The sequence below is a fragment of the Triturus cristatus genome, chromosome 4_1 (assembly GCF_964204655.1).
Source record: "Triturus cristatus chromosome 4_1, aTriCri1.1, whole genome shotgun sequence".
Lineage (NCBI taxonomy): Eukaryota > Metazoa > Chordata > Amphibia > Caudata > Salamandridae > Triturus > Triturus cristatus.
Window position 1 is genome coordinate 1185148169 of NC_140585.1, and position 14497 is coordinate 1185162665.

At 47.0% G+C, this 14497-nt stretch overlaps 1 protein-coding gene and 1 pseudogene across 1 annotated transcript; both read right to left on the reverse strand.

The window, feature by feature from the left end:
- Positions 1–71: 71 nt before the first annotated feature.
- Positions 72–1184, reverse strand: LOC146856326 (uncharacterized). Its single transcript, XM_085651239.1, has one exon. The coding sequence runs from the start codon at positions 1182–1184 to the stop codon at positions 72–74; it is 1113 nt and encodes a 370-aa protein (XP_085507365.1).
- Positions 1185–2055: 871 nt separating this feature from the next.
- On the reverse strand, positions 2056–5135 carry LOC146856327 (uncharacterized; annotated as a pseudogene).
- Positions 5136–14497: the final 9362 nt, after the last annotated feature.

Sequence of the window (14497 nt, forward strand, 5' to 3'; positions counted from 1 at the left end):
ACCGGAATGACAATCCATAGGCGCTGCTTAAGGTCGCCAACGGTAAAATGCCATAGTATTCAAGCATCCGGTTACGCAGATGGAGCAGCCGGGGCATGTTGTCTTGGTACGCAAGTTGCGCAGCCATTGCGTAGTACGCAAATCAATAGAAGTACCCCAGCTACGAGGGCGAGAAGCAAAGGGAGACCTCCGAAGACGCTGGAAAAAATAGAATGAAAAAATGCGGGGATCACACCAAAAATAGTTTGAAAGGAGGTCACGAGGCCGGAGCCCACAACTTTAAAAAAATGAACCAGACCACTTGTTGACGAGGCATTAAAGATAGTCTGAATCAGGGTCCCAAAATGTAGTGGGAGATCAGTATTTAAAAGAGCTTGTACTTCAGTGCGTGTGTTAGCTACGTGAAGGACAAATGTTTCACGGGAGGAAGTCAGCAGGACTTCTTTTTGAGACAATAGAGCCCTTATTCTGCTCATCTTGTTGAACTCTGCTTTCAAGGTTGGAATAGAAGGCCAGATGGAGATATCGAGCCGGCTATGCGGGGGTGGGAAAAGGACGTTATTGCAGCAAACTACTCGCTGTGATACAGTTACTATGTAAGGAATTCCCACTAACATCCCACAGCAAGCTTCATTATTTAATATCAAATAACTACCGTTAGCAAGCAGCGTAAAAGACGGTGTTATAACTGGCACCGGAATCCCTTTCAGGATACACGCTAAATTAGGGGCCTGTATATTACAAGCACCATGTAACTGAATGTGTCTACAAACTACAGAGTGAACCGGAGTAGAAGTACACTCCTCCCCTTTCAAGTAAATCTCTGTACTGTCTCTCACACATCTATACGTGAATGGGAGTGACCAAACTTCGTGCAGGAAGGCAGTACCAAGTTGTTCATATCTGCCAAGAGCATAATGTTTCATGCACAAACTGAACTTAAACAGGGGAAATGGTAATGTGATCAACCCGTGGATAAGCCACACGGCAGAATTTAATTCAGCAACCGAGAAAGGTAAAGGTTCTAACTTTTCAATGTGCAGTAGTGAGTAAGTAGCATCTTTCATGGACATAAACTGTTGCTTTGCAGTTAAATTAAAAGGGAGGAACAAAGATGAAACATTCATGTAATCCCAAGGGACTTTCCCTGCCTTTAACGTTTGCAACGTCCACGCAAACTGCATTATAGAACGCAATTGATTTTGACCATGATACAATACAGACAAATCATCCTGCACAATGTCTAACACAGATGATACAATATTCTCTAAGGTATAAATTCTAGAAGACAGGGTGTTAATGCTATTATCTATTACAGCCAATACTTTCTCCATATTGGCTTGGTCAATAGCTCGTAACCTGGACGCAGCCTCAATCTGTGACAGCTTCCAAACTTCGTTGTAAATAGCATATACCCATCGTTTGGACCTGCCTTGCGCAGGTCCCTTAACAAAATCATTCAAATCTATTTTGTCGTTTAATTTTGATAAATGAAGTTTAACAGATGCTAAAGTAGAATGTTGCAGCCAAGATTGGCATAACATCCCCACAGAGTAGGTAGTTACACTATGAGAGGATTCAAAACCTGTGTCCACACAAACTTGTGTATACCCCTGTTTGAAACCAAGAAACCGATGTTGACAGACATCTGAACTTGTCTGCCACACCAACCACCCTTCTGGATTCAAATCAGTAATGTTGAAGGATGTGTTGGACACGTATGTCTGCAACTTAGCAATGGGAAGATCTGTATGATTACCCCAACCAGGGTAAGCACCCAGATCCGGAATTGAGGGAGAATAAAAAAAATTTGTAGTACCCAATCCAAAACAGGTGGTCTGAAAAGTTGAGGAATTTAAAAATAACATATGATTCGGGATAAGACAGGCACGATGCAAAGCTTCCGTTCCCTGTACCTGCCACGGTTTAGAACCCCAAACCGATTTAAGATCGATAGTAGCTTTCCACAGATCGTATCCTCCAATTGCCAACTCGTCCATAAAGGACTTGGGATACAACAATTTGGTGTGTGTCAGTCTAATTTTAGAAGCAGGCTCAGGCGCTACCTTAAAATAAAAGGAGGCCGGTTTTGACACATTGAAATCAGAAAAATAAGTGTATTTGTTCACCAACGTGGCTGAGCTGCCCAGCCTAGGGGCGGGACAGTGTTCCCATTGTGTGTAATTCACAACATTTCTAAACGTATTTGCTTTGTGCAGGAAGTGTGTGCCATAATGTTGATAGCAAAATTGCTCATCATAATTTGCAGTATCTAAATACAAATCTTCAGCGTCAAATGCAGCATAATATTTCAAATCAGAAAACAGTGCTTCAATGGCTTTAACATCCCAATCATCCGAGTGGATGTTCTGTTTAACCACATCACCCATAGAAACACGAAATACATTCGGCACACTAATTACTTCAGTGGGGCCATGAATTTGAAATTTAACAGCATCCCAAGCAATCCCATCATGGACAGGCCAGGCGGTAATGTTCACAAATGTCTGGTCCCTTTTCATGATAATTGATGAGGAGTGGGGGGCCAAAGTTCCATCAATTAAACGAATTGTAGATCTTTCTTTCAGGTAGTGTCCATTGATAAGTCTAAAAAACACTACCACAAAGCCAATGGACATAAACAAAAAAATACATATGAGCACCAGCCAAATGTAGGTCCAAGGGGGAATTAAAAAATTTCTTTGAACCAGGCAACAAAAATGGAAACTTTCGACGGGGCAATGGAAGTCATTGAATTATTGTGAAAGGAAGAATGTGACTGGTTAATCGCGGTTGATTGTAAAAGAGGCATCGGGACTTCTGTAGGATAAGCATACTCAGGATCTTCAGGCAGACCACCAGGCGTTGGTGGCAGTAAAGGACCAGTTACTGAATGCATCTCGATGGCAACATCAGGCAAGGTGTGAGAAGCAGGGGCCACAACAGAATTTCTCAGCATTGAAGGGCAAGAAACCGCTGGTGTCATACTAAGAAGTATCGGCCACTCGCTGTAGCTTGACATTGTCAATAGAGATGTACCTGTTATCCTTGGGAGCAGGAAGTGGAGGTAAAATGACTGTACGTGTACCCTGTACTCCAAGCACCGGAACTGGTGCACGATAAGAGGGGCCAAACTCCTTCTTGTTCTCCACCTTCTCACGGACCAGGTCACCAACTCGAGGTAGCCAGCCGACTACCGGAATCTGAAGTGCAGCATCAGATGTGGAGGGTACGTGTTCCTTCGCTAGAGTGTCTCTGGCTTCTTGAAGATTCTGCAATACAGCACAGTGATCATCTAGGTCAAAGGGTGCGGCCGACGCCGCCCTGTCTAGACCATCAAGGTCCGGGACAAACATTTGTATGCCAAAGAGCATCATGTATGGGGTCTGCCCACCCAGAGACCTTCTAGGGAGATTATTAAGTGCACGTTGGACGTCATATAAGTGGGCTAGCCAGTTCCGGCCAGTACCTAAAACCCTGGCTGTCAAAGATTGCTTTAAGTCACGGTTCATCCGCTCCACCACACTATTGCCCTCAGGCCGGTATGGAGACGAAAATTTGACTTGGACCCCCAAATTTCTCATGGCTTCTTTGTACGCCTTAGAGGCGAACGCAGGGCCGTGATCAGAATGAAAGGTACCACACGCAAAACTTCCAACAAAGACACGCAAATCCTTGATGACAGTACGGGCATCAGTACTCCTTTGTGGCCACACCCCCAGAAAACGTGTGCACGAATCCACTGCAACCAAGATGTACTTGTACGCAGTATCAGAGGTAAAAGGACCGCAATGATCTAAATAAACACAAACAAGTGGTTTATTAGATATATACAACTGCGTTTGTGGTGGACATGCCGCAGATGAAGGTTTTATCTGCTGACAAATGTCACAATTAAGAACATAGGCGCACGCTTGTTTGTACAAGCCGAACCACCAGTAACGTTGCTGTAATAAAGATACCGAAGCCGAAACGCCGGCATGCGCGGACCCCATGCCCCCGTGGGCTGCTGATATCAAAGATGGTCTGCAGTCCGCGTTGGGAATCAATCTGTCACCAACGTCGTTAATCCTCACTAACGGGACGTTATCAGGACTTAAATGATAATTGTAACGAGAAGGGAAACCTTTCGGATAACCTTTTCCCGTCTCTGTAGCAGCAACTGCTGCTAAGATGTCATCATCGATCTTACTTTTGGATCTTGTAACTGCTGCTACTAAGTATGTCGCCACTGCGGTTTTTGCTGCCTCGTCAGCCAAACTGTTACCGACAGCATGGACGCCAACACGTTGGTGACCAAGAGTGTGAATTATATTCACGAGAGGCAGATGTTCTTTAAGATCTGCCACTCGAACCCAAAGCAGTTTATGCTTAATCGTGCTACCTTTGGAATCATGATAATCATTTTGAGACCAAAAATGGAGATCGTCGTTGTAGGCTTGGACACAATAAAACGAGTCACTCACTATAAGAGTAGTGACTCAAGGATCAGCAAACTCCAGTGCAAGCACCAGAGCACGAAGCTCCGCCAACTGCGCGGTACAATCACCCAATGACTGTGTATGCACAACATCGGATTGGAATTCACCATTTACGAATGCACCAACCACAATTGCGCAAGTCGCTGAATAGGCGTGCTTTGATCCAGTTGCGGGCTGCGCAGACCCGTCAGTGTAAATGACACAATGGTAATCCTCGAGCGGGCGCAAAGACAGAGGAGGTGGATGAACGAATTCATACTGCAAGAACTCCTGAGTCTGCAATGGCGCGTCAAAGATATATGTGACGTCCTGCGAAGTCAAGGAAGTTGCCCATTGTATCCACCTTGGATGCAAAGCCTTAGAATTAGGTACACTAGCTTTCGTCACAGCCTCAAGGGCCGGATATGGTGTCACCACCAGCATACGTTTCCCTTGTGATAGCGCACGTTCTTTCAGGATCGCCATCTGAACTGCTGTCAATACTTTTTCGACAGCGGAAAATCGCAGCTCAGCTGAAGTGTACAGGTGTGATTTGTATGCAATGGGGACGGTGTCGCCCTCATTGAACGTTAAGTATGTGAAACCCACTGCGACCGGTACAATTCTAATGACTAGGTTAGTGTGGTTATCACGCGTTTGTAAGTATTTTGAAGCAAGAAGGTCAGCCTGCAATAACTGTAATGCAGCTGAGTGCTCCGGCAGCCAGCAAGATTTGGAAAAAGTAGGTTGTACCAAGGCATAAAGTGGCTTGATACGCTGGGCATAGTCAGGAATATACGTGCGACCGAAATTCAGAAAGCCCAGCAGAGATTGTAATTTTTTCAGCGTTGTAGGAGCACGGAGGCGTGCTCATTTCTCAAGGAAGTGCGGAGCCAATCCTCGACCTTCATTGTTGAGTTCGTACCCCAAGAACAACACTGTATACTCGGCAATGTGGGACTTCGCAAAGTTGAACTTGTAACCGAAGTCAGCAAACATAGTAATTATGTTATCCACGCGAGCAAGGTGTGGAAGCAACTCGTCATCTGTTAGATATATGTCATCGACATACGAGTACGCTTCCGGGTCTACCATCTCTAAGAGAGAGACCACTCGAGCAGCAAAGACCCCAGGGCTGTTTTTATAGCCCATCGGGAGCCTTTTGAATTGTTTTTGTATGCCACCCGAGGTGAACGCTGTCCACTCATAACTGAGAGGGACCAGGTAATGGCTATAAAAGCCATTGTAAATGTCAAGTGTGGTTTTAAACCGTTTTCTCACAAGACTATCGACGAGAGCCGAACCGCGGGTATTTTGCACCGCGCAAGTCCGGCAGTGTGTGTTTAAGTGCCGGTAATCCACAACTATGGAAAAACAACAATTGATGGACAGAATGCAGAACAATGTCATACATCCACCCCAGTACAGAGATCTGGGCCTAAATCGGGAATGCTCAGACGTGAGTCCCGTGCTCTCCATGCCACTGGAATCAAGCTATCCTGGCTGAAGAGGGGTGAAACCCCTACACCGGTCCTAGGATGCTTGTTTCCAGTACAGGGAGGACCTGGCTTAGCAGTTCGGGCTGGACTGTTCCCATGAGGCACAGGGTCAAGACTGATTTGCATATGGCTGGGTTCAAACAGGAATGGCATGGTGAGCAAAAAAACGATGGATTTAGGCCCAGATCTCTGTACTGGGGTGAATGTATGACATTGTTCTGCATTCTGTCCATCAACTGTTGTTTTTGCATTTGTCACCCCGAGTGGGACGGGTATGCTCAGACGTGAGTCCCGTGCTCTCCATGCCACTGGAATCAAGCTATCCTGGCTGAAGAGGGGTGAAACCCCGAAACCGGTCCTAGGATGCTTGTTTCCAGTCCAGGGAGGACCTGGCTTAGCAGTTCGGCTGGACTGTTCCCATGAGGCACAGGGTCAAGACTGATTTGCATATGGCTGGGTTCAAACTGGAATGGCATGGTGAGCAAAAAAACGATGGATTTAGGCCCAGATCTCTGTACTGGGGTGAATGTATGACATTGTTCTGCATTCTGTCCATCAACTGTTGTTTTTGCGGTAATCCAAAACTAGGCTGTACGATCCGTCAGGCTTCGTCACAGTGAATAAAGGATTATTCATAGGTGACACACAAGTTTCAATTACTCCCTGATATTCCAATTGTTCAAGGATAGAAGCGACGTGAGGTCGAGCCTCATGACGCATGGGATATTGGGGCTGGGGCGTGGACCGCAACGGAATCCCATGGTTGGGAGAAAATTTATCCCAGCTGACCTGATTACGATACAACGCAGGCGCAAGCACCTGTGCCCACTCCCCGGCCAACCTAGTAGAATGTTCCGTTGGCACTGTGTGCCCAAAGGGCGGGAGGATCACGTCCTCCCCTCGAGGAGCATCTAAAACGAAAGCCGGGGGCAGCCTCCACCAAAAGAATATCATAGGTGGAGGTCAGATTATCCCAAAAAACCACTCTAATTTTGCGTTGTATGTCACCCTCAATTAAAGGGACAATTTCGAATAGTCTTTCAGGGGGAGCCACGCGGGTATCAGCAATTTCAACACTCACAAATGTATCAGTTGCTGTCACCTCCAGATATGGACGCAGTGCTTGCCGCACTACTGTAACTTCCGCCGCGCTGTCTAGCAGCGTCAGCGCCCATGTCAGGTTCAGAAGCTGTGTCCATACCATCTGAGGCATACCTCGCTGTTAGCGCAGCAACTTTCTTTTTCTGAAACGGGGGCCGTTGACGTGCAGACTCGTCCTGTTTGCCTTTTCCGTCGGTCTGGCGAGGCTGCTCACGACCCTGAGCACCACCTCGTCCCTTCCCACGGTCTCCGCCACCGGATTGTGAAGCCGATGTTTCCTGTGAAGAACGAGGAGAGCGTTGTTCAGAAACCTGAAATCTATCAGGTGACTTAATACGAGAACGATTGCACAGATCATACGTGCGGTCACTGGACGACCGGACCGGTGAGGCAGAACGAGAATCCTGTTTCTGTTGCTGTTTCCCCTGTTTCTTAGCTCTCCAACTTTGCTTTGGAAAGTTGGGGTTTTCGTCTTTAGTAGACGAACTCACCTTAGTTTGTTGTACTACATCAGGAATGATCACGGTGGGTTTCACACCCAAGGCGCTACGCCCTACCATTCTGTAGGCTTTCGCAATAATTTTTGCGAATTCCCTGGGCCTGTCGTTCATATCCACAAGTTCCAGCATATTTCAAACTTGGAACTGCATGGCATCTCCTTTGAGGTTGCCCATCACCATGGAACAAACCACATCGAAGCTGTCAACAAGCCTCATTCCCAATTCAATAGCCGCCTCCGCACCGTGGTTCTCTTGAACCTTCTTGATGACGGAGGGTAGTACTGACATAGACGGAGTGCCATAGCACTTCGAATAGGTCGCCGCAAAAACCTTCCCCCAGTTGTCGCAATCGGCAATGTCCGGGACCAGGTCTTTAGGAAAAGTAATGGTAGAGGATCCTGTGTTTCTCCACAGGAGTAGTATTTGGAAAAACTGCTTCTAGTTGATCAAATTTCTCAGCAAGCCAATAAGGAAATTCATCCTTACTGGTGGGGCGCTTGCCGACCACCGAATTAACCATAACAGGACTAATGACCACTGCGTGGTGTCCGTAGTATGTCCCGCAACCGCAGGTGCCCCCGCCTGCATGGTGCGTGACACGTACTGCACTAAAGCCCTATGTACTGTAATCAGGGCAGTGTGGAGTACACGCAACTCAGCCACCGCCACCGTTAGATAGCGGGGATGAGGCGTAAAACCGGCTAGCACCGGCCATGTGGCCCCTGCAATAGACAACGGGCCCATTCTCGCCTGTGTAACCGCATGGGGAAGGGCGCCATTAAACCAAATAGTATGCTGCCAGGCAGAGATTGGAATTTCTTGTGTCCTATATGGAGTATAGACCGCAGGAAGCTGAGTGGCAGTATAGGTGTGAAACGTATCATCGTCATCCACCGCTGGAAAAGTCACCCATGAGTAAAACAACTCATACGGGTATGACGCATCAGCACTGACCACAAAAATAACAACCATCCCTTCATCTGGCACCCCATACGTCGTCAAATGATGTCGCAGAGGTGCACGACTATGCACGGCTATGTCGACATCCATCAGGACACACTAAAGCGTAACAACGATATCAAGTGTAGCACTGGGGTTCAGAAAAAATAACCTTTTTAATGATCAAGCTTGAAGGAACCTATTAGTCGAAACCTAGGTAGGTTAAACCGTCCCTCCCGTCAACCGGAAACCAGAGGGAGGGTGTTGTGGACTAATATAAGCACTACTAAGGCGTCTCAAATTAATAGACCAAACGTTAGGTGCGCCATGTTGCAGGGATTCTGCTTACGCACAGAACTATGCGCAAACCCAGGACCTCAGAGAATTGTGGTGTACCAAACATTCCCCTCAGAACCCAGAACCCCTTATCCGACTAGCTTAGTGTCCCATTCGTTATCCGAGATCTAGCTCGTTATTATTCTCATATCAGTCCACAACAGAATAAACAGAAACACGGTTAGAGTTTAAAGAGTTTAATTTATAAACCTTGTGTCCTAAGATGCAGTATTTTGGCTAACATAAGCAGACAAATGGTTAAGATCAGAACCATCAGCATTGTTACAATACCATAGAAAATGAAAGGAGCAATCATAATAAAATGACAGTGGAAGTCAGCCACCCTCCTTTCGCTAGTAAACTAATAGTATTATTATTAGACTAATAGAAGGTCTCTAGGCTTGAATGGGGAACCCCATACCGTATAGATCAGCTTAGTGGAATCACATCACAGGATCAGCTAGGCTCTCTCCTGGGAACACTCTTCTGCCGACTAACTCTAAAACATGCTGCACTGCAATATTAAAAAGCACTCGTCTTTCAGGTATCTGCAACTGCGTGCATGTTATGGCTAAATAGTGGTACGATCAACCTGAACACAAAAACATGCACCGTCTAGCGACCCAGACTGGTTCTTTACACAATGTACAGACCAAGGTCGCTGCTCACTGTTAAGGATGTTAAACAACAGACAGTTCTCATGTGAAGCAAAGTCGAGTAAGCATTTCTCAATTAATAACATGTAACAACAGTCTCGCGTGCAAAAGCAGCAAAAGCGGCAAGATGGCTTTCTAACATCTAACGCAGTTGTGCTAACTTAGCATTGTACATAGGGAGATAGGTATCATCACTACAATCTGAGAGGTCTGTGGTCAGTTTGAACCAGGAAGTGAGTACCAAATAAGTATGGCCTCAACTTCTTCAGGAACCAAACCACAGCAAAGGCCTCCCTCTCAATGGCACTCCAACGCTGTTTTCTGGAGAGTAGCCTCCTACTTATAAAAGCAACAGGTTGGTCTTGGCCTTCATCATTGGTCTGGGATAGGACCGCTCCTATCCCTAGCTCAGAGGCATCAGTCTGCACTATGAACTGCTTGGCATAATCTAGAGCTTTTAGAATTGGTGCTGAGCACATTGCTTCTTTCAGGGTGTCAAAAGCCTTTTGGCAACTAACTGTCCAGTTAACCTTCTTGGGCATCTTCTTGGAGGTGAGTTCTGTGAGGGGAGTCACAATGGACCCATATCCCTTCACAAACCTCCTGTAGTACCCAGTCAAGCCAAGGAATGCCCTGACTTGGGTCTGGGTTGTTGGAGCTACCCAGTCCAGGATGGCCTGGATCTTGGGTTGTAAGGGTTGTACCTGGCCTCCACCTACAAGGTGGCACAAGGACACCACAGTGCCCTGCCCTATCTGGCATTTGGATGCCTTGATAGTGAGGCCTGCACTTTGCAGAGCCCCTAAAGCCTTCCCAAGGTGGGTCAGGCGATCCTTCCAGGTGGAGCTAAAGACAGCAATATCATCAAGATAAGCTGCACTAAAGGACTCCAGCCCAGCCAGGACATGGTTCACCAACCTCTGGAAGGTGGCAGGGGCATTCTTTAACCCAAAAGGCATCACAGTAAACTGGCAATACCCATCAGGTTTGTAGAATTCTGTTGTCTCTTTTGCTCCTGGGGCCATGCCAATCTGTCAGTACCCTCCATTTAAGTCAAAGGTACTGAGAAATTTGGCTGCCCCCAATTTATCTATCAGCTCATCTGCTCTTGGAATAGGGTGAGCATCTGTCTTGGTGACAGAGTTGAGCCCTCTATAGTCCACACAGAAACTCATCTCTCTCTTTCCACCCTGTTTATGAGGTTTGGGGATCAGAACCACTAGGCTAGCCCAGGGGCTCTCAGAGGATTCAATGACCCCTAACTCCAGCATCTTGCTGACTTCAGCTTTGATGCTTTCCTTGACTTGGTCTGACTGGCGATAGATCTTGTTCTTGACAGGTGCACTGTCACCACATCATGGGTACACCAGTTTGTCAGACCAGGGGTCAGGGAAAAGAGGCTAGCATACTGTTGCAAGACTTGCTTGCAGTCAGTCTGCTGTTGGGCAGAGAGAGTGTCTGAAAAGACTACACCATCCACTGACCCATTTTGTGGGCTGTAGGAGAGGAGGTCAGGGAGAGGTTCACTCTCTGCTTCCTGTTCCTCATCAGTCACCATCAGCATGGTGATGTCAGCCCTGTCATTGTAGAGCTGTAGTGAATGAGCCACTTTTGTGGTCTGACACCCTATGATGACCCTCAACCACCACCATTTTGTACTGACTTAAGTGTGTTATGTTACCCTAGCCTTAATGTAGGATGGGTTTGCATATGCCTGCTTCTCTTTTGTCCTGTAATCTTGCTGTCTTTTAGTGGAATAGTCTTGCAAAGAATAGAAGGTATGGGATGTTGAGGTGCAGTGTTGTGGGTGGTAGTGCACACATGTGCTCAATGTTGGATACTGAGGGATTAAGTGTATAATGTTATTTTGGTTAGGTGAATTATGACTTTGACCTATTGGCTTTGACGTGGTCTAATGTCATTCTGCCTTCTGACTTTACCTTGCTTCAAACTTTTCTGTGTGCGCAGTGGTGCTTGTAAGTTGTGTGGATGAGAATTATAGGTGCTAACTACTGCCTTTGACATGGTTTCATGTCATCCTTGCTTTTCTGATTCCATCTTGCTTTGGGCCTTTGTGCATGGCTTAACTAACTTTCTGTGCCTGCACGAAGAAGAGGGCATGTTCTGCTCTGCCTCCTGTTTTTCGCATTTTTCTGACTAGAGGGAACTGGTTCTTATCGGAGGAATGTACATGGTCTGTCTTGGAGCCATAGCAAGGGCCTGATCAACCGTTGCTGTGACCTTCGAGCAGGCTGGTACGGGCTCTCATGAGAACTAGGGGGCAAGGCTTGCTAGAAGCTTCGCTGTATTTGAATTTGTATTAAAAAGGGGAGCCTACACTGGCCTGGTGGAAGTTCACGCCGTGGAGCAGACGTGCTGTCACGCAAGAGTGGAGGCTGGTCTCACCTCTGAGCTTTCGCCCGGTTCAAGCAATGGACTCCCTTTGAGCGAAGTTGGGTGAAATGATGGAGCAGTAGGTGAGGTGTCTCTGCTACTAACTGTCTCTTGATTCTTTTACTGATTCTCTCCTTTCCTTCTTATTTTCTGATTCTTATATCCATACATATATATTTCTACATATATGTTTGCCTTGATTGTGTTTCAATCATACTACTGATATGTTAGAGTCTGCTATGATAGGGGCATTTGGCTTACTGTGTGGTGCTATTTACTAATAAATACATCCCAGATGTACCAATTCGTCTTTTCCTTGTAGCAGGAGGTGTGGACTCTTCTTGACCAAGTATTCTGTTGTAGAAGGATGGGTGAATTCCCTTCTAGCAGGTAATTGTGTTATAGGAAGTTGTTCTACTCCTGGCAAGTGATGCGCAAATTACCTTGATATATTGTTTTCTTGCCTTGCCTTTGGGGAACTGTTGAAAGTTTGCTCACTTTAGGAAGTGCTGTGTATATATTATATTCCATAAGTTTGGAACTGATATTTTCTCCCTGGGAAAGTGACGGTACATACCTTGGTCCAGGGGGAGATCTAAATTTGGCATTACAAGAGCTTAAGGCCGTTCACATGGATAACCCTTTTGGGTGTCCTGCTAGTGCCCAGGTCAACTAAATAGGTGACCTCATTCTTTCTCTCTAGGATAGGGTAAGGGCCACTCCGTCTATCTTGGAGTGCCCTTGGTGCCACTGGCTCCAAAACCCACATCTGTTGCCCAGATTGAAATTCGACCAGTGCAGCTTTTTGGTCATACCAGTGCTTCTGAAGTTCCTGGCTGGCCTCAAGGTTTTTGGATGCTTTTTCCATGTACTCAGCCATTCTGGACCTTAGGCCAAGCACATAGTCCATGATGTCTTGTTTGGGCTCTAGAAGAGGCCTCTTCCAGCCCTCTTTTACAAGACAAAGTGGTCCCCTCACAGGATGACCAAACAGAAGTTCAAATGGTGAGAAACCTACTCCCTTCTGTGGTACTTCTCTGTAAGCGAAAAGCAGGCATGGCAACAGGACATCCCATCTCCTTTTGAGTCTCTCAGGGAGACCCATGATCATGCCTTTCAATGTCTTGTTGAATCTCTCAACAAGGCCATTGGTTTGTGGATGGTAGGGTGTAGTTAACTTGTACTGCACTCCACACTTCTTCCACATGTGTGTCAGGTAAGCAGACATGAAGTAGGAACCTCTGTCTGAAACCACCTCCTTAGGAAACCCTACCCTGGTGAAGACACCCAAGAGGGTGTTGGCTTCTGCAGGAGCTGTAGTAGTCCTAAGTGGAATTGCTTCAGGGTACCTAGTAGCATGATCCACTTCTACTAGAATACATTTGTTCCCTGGGGCTGTGGGAGGTTCAAGTGGACCCACAATGTCCACTCCTATCCTTTCAAAGGGCACCCCCACCACTGGTAGTGGGATTAGGGGGGCCTTTGGGTGGCCACCTGTCTTGCCACTGGCTTGACAGGTAACACAGGAGCTGACAAACTCCTTCACCTTTTGGTGCATCTGGGGCCAGTAAAAGTGACTAACTAGCCTTTCCCAAGTTTTGGATTGCCCCAGATGTCCAGCTAGGGGGATGTCATGAGCCAAAGTTAGGAGGAACTCCCTGTACTTCTGTGGCACTACCACCCTCCTGGTGGTTCCAGGAGTTGGGTTTCTTGCCTCAGCATACAGTAATCCCTCTTCCCAATAAGCTCTGTGGGTACCACTGACATCTCCCTTTGCTTCTGAAACAGCTTGCTGCCTCAGGCTTTCAAGAGAGGGACAGTCTCGCTGACCCTGGCACAGCTCTTCCCTAGAGGGTCCTCCTGGCCCAAGAGTTCGACCTGGTAAGGGTCAAGCTCCATGGGCTCAGTTCCTTAGAGGTATCCAAATCCTCTCCCTGTGGAGAGGGGTCCTGAATGTGTTGCTGTACAGAAGCTGGTTCCCCAGTCTTCTTACCTTTTCTCTTGGTTGGTTGGGCCATTATGTCAGGCTCCAGACCTACTTTTTCACCCTTCCTCTTGCTCTGTGCTCTGGTTTGCATACACACCAATTCAGGGATGCCCAGCATGGCTGCATGGGCCTTCAGCTCAACTTCAGCCCAGGCTGAGGTTTCCAGATCATTTCCTAGCAGACATGCAGCTGGCAACTTTGGAGAGACCACTACCTGTTTTAGACCAGTAACCCCTCCCCCCCCCAGCCTAATGTCACCATGGCCATGGGATGACTAGTGGTGACACTGTCAGCATTGGTGACTGGGCAAGTTTTCCCAACCAAATATTGCTCAAGGGAAACCAGTGTGTCTCTCACCATAGTGACACTGGCACCTGTATCCCTCTGAGCTTCTACCCTAGTCCCATTCACTTAGGGGTATTGCAAATATTTCTTTAAGTTGGGTGGACACACAGCTACAGTGGCAAACTCCACTTCCCCCAGTGAGACTAGACTTGCCTCAGTGTGTTCCCAGATTTGCTCAGGGTACACTTTTAAACCCATCTGTATACTTGCTGCCCCAGGAGTAGCTGTACTGGGTGCCTTAGCGGCTTTGTTGTGGGGGCACGATTTATCCACAGTTAGG

What these genes read in the sequence shown, in the direction of transcription:
- LOC146856326 (XM_085651239.1), bottom strand. Translation starts at nt 1,184, where the DNA reads ATGCAGTTTGCGTGGACGTTGCAAACGTTAAAGGCAGGGAAAGTCCCT.